General features: G+C 40.6%; 1 protein-coding gene across 1 annotated transcript; it reads right to left on the bottom strand.

Moving 5' to 3' along the window:
* Window positions 1–5,540: 5,540 nt before the first annotated feature.
* LOC140641483 (large ribosomal subunit protein eL21-like) lies at window positions 5,541–6,299 on the bottom strand. Its single transcript, XM_072841468.1, has one exon. The coding sequence runs from the start codon at window positions 6,245–6,247 to the stop codon at window positions 5,765–5,767; it is 483 nt and encodes a 160-aa protein (XP_072697569.1). The 5' UTR covers window positions 6,248–6,299; the 3' UTR covers window positions 5,541–5,764.
* Between the last annotated feature and the right edge of the window lie 1,720 nt (window positions 6,300–8,019).

The raw sequence follows: 8,019 nt of genomic DNA, 5'->3' as shown, positions 1-8,019 counted from the left end.
CAGAGCTGAATAGCCCTGTATTTGTTTAAAATGGGCTTTGCCTTTTGCTTTTTGAGGAGTAACATACAACACCGAGTCTCGTCCCAGATTTATATACCATTCCAATCCCCTCGCCCATGTTCTAAATAAAGGTTCTGTGACTATATGTTTGAAATAGAAATAGCTCTAGTGTGCTATGGCTTTGTTTATACAAACGAGTTGCTAGACATTTTCTTGGATCTTTGCGAGAAATGACATCCTATACTGATGCCCTTTCTGTAATCACAACACTAACCACTTCCAGCCCCCGGGATTGTGTTGCAGTATTTTGATGATGTTTAGTTTTACACTTATTAAAGAACCATGTCCCGCTTGATTATCCTTTTTCCTGCGCTGCTGGCAGAGCACATACCATCCTAGTCTATACAAGATTACACACACTTCCCCTGATTTTGCTGGCTGAGTGTCGGGGATGCAGTTTGGCCAGGAATCCTCAGTCCTCTTCCTAATTTGGTCCTACTGTCAGCCTAGCCCTGCAACACCGTGACACGGCACCCGCTCCTGTGGCTGCTCACTGGGGGAGGGGACACAGGGGACCCAGTCTCACTGCTGAGGAAATGAAGCGCATACATTCACCCTGCTGTCCGGTACAGCCAGGAAGAGGCCAAAACAAACAGTGACACAGCATGCCGACACTGCTGGGCCATCCGAGACATTCTTCCAGTCTGGGACTCCCTCCCCCGTGAAGCTCAAATCTGCAAGGGTGGCTTTCTCCCTTCCTTTCTCCCCCACTCCTCTTCTACTCTCAAACATGCCAGTCGTCAATATGAGCACTTCACAAGGAAGACGCTTTAAATCATTAGATTTGAAAAATTGAAAGTTACCCGAGAGGTCATCTAGTCTATTCGTTTTCAAAGTGTTCTGAAGAGCCCCAGGATCTCCCAAATGCACCTAAGGTTGGTTAGTCTTTGCCCCCACTTCCCCCCCCCCCTCCCACCTACGCCTACCCCCCCCCCCCCCCGGGGGAAGGAGAGAAAGCTCCTTCAGGAGCAGCTCCAGTGCAGCTCCATGCTCCATGTCCCTCATCCCCTTCAACAGCAGCACTCTGCTTTGATCGGTTTTGTTTCTTCTTTTTATATTAAAGATCCTTATAAGATTTTTTTTACGAAAAGGATTGTGTACTTAAAAAAAAAAAAAAAAGTTAGGGAACCACTGGGTTGGGGAAGGGACCGGTCCCAAGATCCTAGTCAGCCAGATGAGAACCTGGGAGTCCTAGCTTCTCAGCCCTAATTTTCCCACCACATCCCCCTTCTGGAGCAATCAGAATAATCAAATACCACACGAATTTGCCTCTATAGTATAAGAAGCCATTTTTCCTCGTGTGTTTTTTACCAACTCTTATCTTACCAAGAGAAGAAGCCCAGTGGAGGCCTTGTCCTCGCCATAATAGGGAGCATCAGGTTATGGTGGCCAGTTTCCCATAAGGTATTTAGGTATTTGGCCCTGGATTACAAAAGAAGAATTACTTGAAGCTAAATAGGTTTGAAGTTGTGCAGTATCAAAAGTCTGTGAGGGTGCTCTTAGATTCCCCTGCCGCCGACAGGAGGTGACAGAGAACACCTCTCCTGGTTCCAGCTTCCTCCAAGGCAGAGTCTGAGGGGCAGGGTTTCTACCTGCGCTCCTCCAGGGAGAGCCAAGTTAGCTGACATCTGCTGCCTCCCTCTCTCTGTTCCCCTTCCCTGCACCCCTACCTTCCTTCCTCCTAGGCAGAGTTACTAGGTTACCTATAGTAGTGCAGCTAGCTCCCCATTCCACCACAGCAGGAAAGAAAAAGCTTCCTTGGCTCTCTCATAAATATTCATGGAGCGCTGTGTTGCTTCCTCAAGTCCCTTCCCAGGTGAAAACGATACCTTTGAAAATGATTATGGCCATCATTTGCCTCAGAAGCGGTCAGGCTTCCCCCAGTTGGGGTCTAGCAGATCTTTGTTCAGCAAAAGTGCTGGCCTGGCTGTGAATTGGAAAGAGCAGGATTCCTGCCATGGGTACAGGCAAAAAGAGTCCTTCCCATGCCTGGGAGGGCATTAATTCTAGAGGGAAGCCCTGGAAACTCAAAATAATGCCATCAAGGCTCACCTGTTACCCTCTTCTGAGGAAACCAGGAGAGAGAACATAGAACTTTTTTCCTTACTCTACTCTGCTTCAAACCTGAGGGAAGGAAAGTAAAATAGAAACTGGATGGGAATCTGCCTGCAAAGTGCATCCCAAATCCCAGGCTGGCTGGCAGAGAGTCAAATCTTCCACACGTGGAGCCCCAGGGGAGCATCATGGTCCCAAGTAGTAGAGAAAAGGCTGGATGCCTATGTGGGGCAAGGTCAGGGTGAGCTCAAAGAGTGTAACTTCAGAGAGCCCCAGAGAAAATGTCCTGCAGTCACCTTCTTGCAGGGAACTTTAAGAGACATTTGTGAGATAATCATCTTTTTTGGGAGAAAGAGGAGGGTGTGTACACTCCACCTGAATTACTTGGGTGGCTAAAAGTGAGGTTTTACCTTTGAAATTTGTGGCACCTGGTTCTTGATTAAAATTGTTTCATTTTATGCTTGAAGGGTGCAGGGGATGATGCAAGAAGCTGGACCCAGATCCTTGCTTTGTCCTTCTATCTCTCACTTTGGAATCCTTCTTTCTCTCTTCCCCTTCTGCCATAAATAACCTTCTTACCTTAATGCCCTGTGTTAGAGCTGCCAAACTGGAGTTTAAGAGGTTTACTGCTCTCCTTACTTTCCATTTGGGGATCTTAAGATGATTCTTCAGATGAAAAATTATTTTCTTTGTGCTTTCATTTGGACAAAGATAGAGTTCAAGGCTCTGTTAATGGCTCAACAAAGTGGTTGGGCGATGATGGGTTTCCTGGCACCCAGGTGTGGGGGATTCAGAGACTTGCCTTAATTCTTCCATAATCAAGGGGCCAGCTCAGGTGATATGGCTAGAGGGCCATCGTCTGCAGTGTCTGTCTTGCCTTGCATGGCTTCCAGACATCCATTCCTTTGTTACCTGTCCTGCCACTATGAATCACCAAAGAATCACACTTTTAGAGAAAGGCATATTTCCTAAAGACATTAAATTGATTATAGCACTTTGGTCTGGTCATTTGTTTCAGAGCTTTATGCAACGTTTCCATTCAAAATGCTCCTTAGCCTGTCATGCTGTCAAGTGGTGGGTATGGGTAAAGACATGTGTTTGCATTTGTGTGTCAGCTCCTGACATTTGTATTTATTTGTACATATGTATTTTGTTTGTTCAAATAAATGTTTCATCAGATGTAGAGTACAGTAGGGAGACTCCGAGAAGAAGCTGGTACAATTCAAAAGCAAGTGAAATATTTCTCAGTAAGACCTGGAATTCTGACTTCTGGTTAATTGTAAAGATGATCTGGAGAAAGAAGTAGCACATCAGGGAGCTAAGGTCTGTATTTATCTTTTAATGTTATTGTTATATTATACAGTTTACTGCATAAATAATTGAAATGATAGTAATAACAATTTAGGGACCATTCAACTGTTGTGTGCACTATATTTCATAGATACTCACTTTTCTGAACTGCACAGAACCACAGTGATTCTGTATTTAATGAACACACAGTGGTAAATTAAAAAGGAAAGTATTTTTAAATGGATAAAATTTGTTTTTAATTCATGCCATTTAAAAACACTCCATCACCCTTTCATTAAAAATTATTCAACAGGCCTAAGAATAAAATTTTTTCATATTGTCCTTCTGGTATTTGTTTTAAAACTGCAAATTTAATATGGCATTACCAGAAGAAAAAATAAACCATGAAAACTGAAATGATATTAATTGAACCTGAATGGATAGACTGTTGTGTTTATTTGAATGCATGGCTACATACTTAGGGTATATTTGAAACATGTAACAGCTAAGAATGTGACATAATAATTTTCACAGATACAAGAGATAATAGTGGTCAATGCAGGATTAATATTTTCATATTCTATGAGAAGAATGTTCCATTTGTGCAGATTTTTTTAACGTGGTTTAATAAAAAAATCATTATATTGAGCTCATTTCCTTGAGGATATGTTCACTCATTTTTGTATTTCCAGCCTCTAAAACATAGTAGGTACTAAAGGAAAATTTGTTGAATATCCATAAATACCAGTTTGCCCTTAAATATCCCTTTCTCTCCCTCTTTGAGGGAAAAATGGAAAAGGAGAGAAGGGACTTAAAATAGATAAAATGCACGTACTACAGCCCTACTTTATACAAGGCCCTTGATATCTGTGATATCACCAAATATTCCCCAAACCTATTAGATCGGTATCTCTATTTCAATTTTGCCAAAGGTAAAACTGCAAGGGGCTAACATTATGCAAAGACACACATATAATAAATGAAAAAGCTGGGATTTGAACCCAGTTCAGATTCTAAGACATGTGGGTTGTTTTTATTTTACCACTATTGACTCATAAATCTGGCAATTATTTTTGAACATGTAGGATGTGCCAGGCACTGTTCTAGACACCAGAAACAAGAGTAAATTTTAAAAGAGAGTTTCTGTCCCTGTGTCCCTAGCTTACATTCTAGAGACAAAGGATAAACAAATCCACAGTGCACCACTGGTCCCCATCTATTTGAAAAATTAAGTTATTTGGGTACATCACTAAATGAAATTAGTCTGTTTTCCAAAATTCAGAAAACAGGAGGTATAGATGTAGTGAGTCGAGCAGAGCAAACAGAGGGACAAATTGTAGTAGATGAGTTCAGAGAGGGGGAGAGAGTCAAACTGTGTGGGGCTGGATCAACCATTTTAAGCACTTTGTTTCTCCTTAGGGTAAGATGGTAAGCAGAAGAACGATATGCCCTACCCCACATTTAAAGATTTTTTAAAAGGGGGCAAGGGAACAAGAAAGAAGACCACTGGAGGCCGTTCCCTTGTAATAATCCAGGCAAGAGTTGGTGGTGGCAGGGACCAGGGTGGCAACAGGGGATGGCTGGATTCTCGACAAAATTTGTGGAGGGACTGATTAGATGAGGGGTGCTTTTAGAGTTGCTGTAGTTACTCCCAATCCTGCTGAATCAGAATCGTGTTATTTTTGTAGTTTCCTGATCTGTAAAATGGTGATCATTTTTGAGAACCCATCCTGATGAACATCCTTGGCATCATGCACAGTACATAGAAAGCATTCAATAAACATTATCCTCTGCAATTAGCAAAGCTGATTGGATAGTGAGCAATTGCAGCTCTTTAAACACACAACTTGGAGCAGGTCACAAAGGCAGCCCAGATTCAGGACTGGCTCAGAGGGCCAGAGAAGCTGATGATGACCACCCATACACCTGCTGTGGGGACATGAGAGTGAAGGGAGAAAAGGGAAAGTGTGTGAGAGACATGATTCTAAGAAAGGCAAAACATTCTCCAAAGAAGTTTAGGATCTTTGTTCTTGACCTCAAGTGCTGTGTAGACACAGCTTACATATCCAAAAATTGCCGGGGAAACTCTACAACCTAACCTAATTCTGGGAGGGAGACATTTTCTTTCTTTCTTTCTTCTTTCTTTCTTTCTTTCTTTCTTTCTTTCTTTCTTTCTTTCTTTCTTTCTTTCTTTCTCTTTCTTTTTTTTCTTTCTTTCTTTCTTTTTTTCTTTCTTTCTTTCTCTTTCTTTCTTTCTTTCTTTCTTTCTTTCTTTCTTTCTTTCTTTCTTTCTTTCTTTCTTTTTTTTTTTAAGAGAAACACTTTTACAATCCTGAGGTCTTTTATTTTCTTTACAGTATCATGCCATGAATTCATAGGGAATGGGTTCCAGCAGTTCAGGCTCCTTTCTATTGGTTCTCACAAAGTGTGCTTCTCTGGGTGGAGCAGGCTGGCGCTTCAGTTGGACCCAAGTACCTTTCTCTTTGGCTTCCTTCTTTTTCTGATCATTTTCCTTCACACGCTTCAGGAAGCTATCTCGGCTCTTTGAGTGTTTAATATGCTCAATGCGGACATTAATTCTCTTGGCAAGAATCTTGCCCTTAACTTGTTTGTTTACAACAATGCCAACAGCATGCTGAGTAACATTGTAGACCCTTCCAGTTTTGCCATGGTAACATTTGTGGGGCATTCCTTTTTGAACAGTGCCCATTCCCTTGACGTCCACAATATCACCTTTCTTATAGATTCGCATGTATGTGGCCAAAGGAACAACTCCATGTTTTCTAAAAGGCCGAGAGAACATATAGCGGGTACCTCTCCTCTTTCCCTTTGTGTTGGTCATTTTGGCGAATTACTGGAAGATGGCGGTTCCGGCCGAAAGCAGGGAGACATTTTCAAACTGTGAAGTTTTAGATGACTAATTTATGGGATGCAGGAAATGAAAGACTATAGAAAAAAATTAGAAGGATATAGATCCCTCTATAAATTTAACTGTGGTTATGGAACACTTTTTACAGATGATTGATTCCCATCTTCACAATTAGGGAAGATTTTATTAAAACTCCAGGATTGTTTTGGTGAAATATATGCTTACTTAGTCATCCTGTGTGAGTTCTTATTCAATAATAAGATAATCTTCAACAATGATTGAAAACTCCAGTAGATAGAATTAGTTCTGACTTTCATTTTGATTCTGTTTTTAATGAATTTTTGTTAGGTATATTTTTAAAATTATAAAATTAATATATGCTCACACTAAATGATTCAGAAATGATATAAAGAAATGATAATAAGAGGTAAACGTCTTCTCTTTCCCTGCAATGCCCCGTGTTTCTTGCCCCAGAGGTACCAATATCACTAGTTTGTTATGTATCATACCAAAATATTCTACATAGTACAAGCACACATATATTTGTGTATAGTTTAACTTTTTATCTAAGCGGGAGGAAACAATTTGGCAGTCAACTCTATTCACTTGACAACATACGGAGACTGTATTGGCATAACTGGAGTTGAAAAAAAAAAAAAAAAGACCTCTTGGGGCAGCCCCGGTAGCTCAGTGGTTTAGTGCCACCTTCAGCCCAGGGCCTGACCCAGGAGACCCGGAATAGAGTCCCACGTCTGGCTCCCTGCGTGGAGCCTGCCTCTCTCTCTGCCTCTGTCTCTGCCTCTGTCTCTCTCTCTGTGTCTCTCATAAATAAATAAATAAAATCTTTAAAAAAAAAAGATCTCTTAAATAAGAGGGCAAAATATAAGTTAATAGTGAGAAAATGACTTTATTGGGACCTTATCTTTAAAAAACACTAAAATTTATTAAAATATATTTCTTATTTTTTACAAAATTTAGATTATAATTGCAACCTTGTGGTATTTCGTAGAAGGAGAAAAAAATCAAGTGTCCCTCAATAAACATCTTTCCACTCACATTTAATTTTCACAGCATTATCTTAAGGACAGTCATTTGTACAAAATTATTTCTGGGCTTTATCAGTTTTCTCAAGGATCTCAGTTACAAATCCTTTGACGTTCAAATTATTTTCTTTTGAAGTGCCTATCTTGTCATCATTGCTATTTTTTTGTCTTTAACTGTTGATGAGTCTGATTATCAGGTTGACAATTGGCACTGGTATGATTTGAGCTGTTCTCATCATCTGAAGGCAGAGGTAGCAAGGTAGGATATTTGAGTGGCCAGCTAGTGAAACTTTTCATGTTATCATGGCTTTTACTTTACTTCACAATCTTGTTACTATGATTTTTTTTAAAGATTTATTTATTTACTCATGAGAGACAGACACACAGGCAGAGGGAGAAGCAGGCTCCCCTTAGGGAGCCCGATGTGGGACCCAATCCTGGATCCTGGGATCATGCCTGAGCCAAAGGCAGATGCTCAACCGCTGAGTTACCCAGGTGTCCCATATGCAGGTAATGATTAAAGATAATTCCCTCTAGTCTTGGACATACAGAGCTAACAGTCTTTCTTTAACAATACATTTCCTACCTTCCACTGTAGGAATGTGACATCACTTATTTAACCAATGCATTATTGATGGACAGTAAAGGTGTTAAAGTTTTTGAAAGTACAAACAATGAAATGAACATTCATACACCCACATA

Source organism: Canis lupus, chromosome 10 (assembly GCF_048164855.1).
Source record: "Canis lupus baileyi chromosome 10, mCanLup2.hap1, whole genome shotgun sequence".
Taxonomy (NCBI): Eukaryota; Metazoa; Chordata; class Mammalia; order Carnivora; family Canidae; genus Canis; species Canis lupus.
The sequence above is the reverse complement of the archived record's forward strand: the minus strand, read 5'-3'. Positions and strand labels throughout refer to the sequence as shown.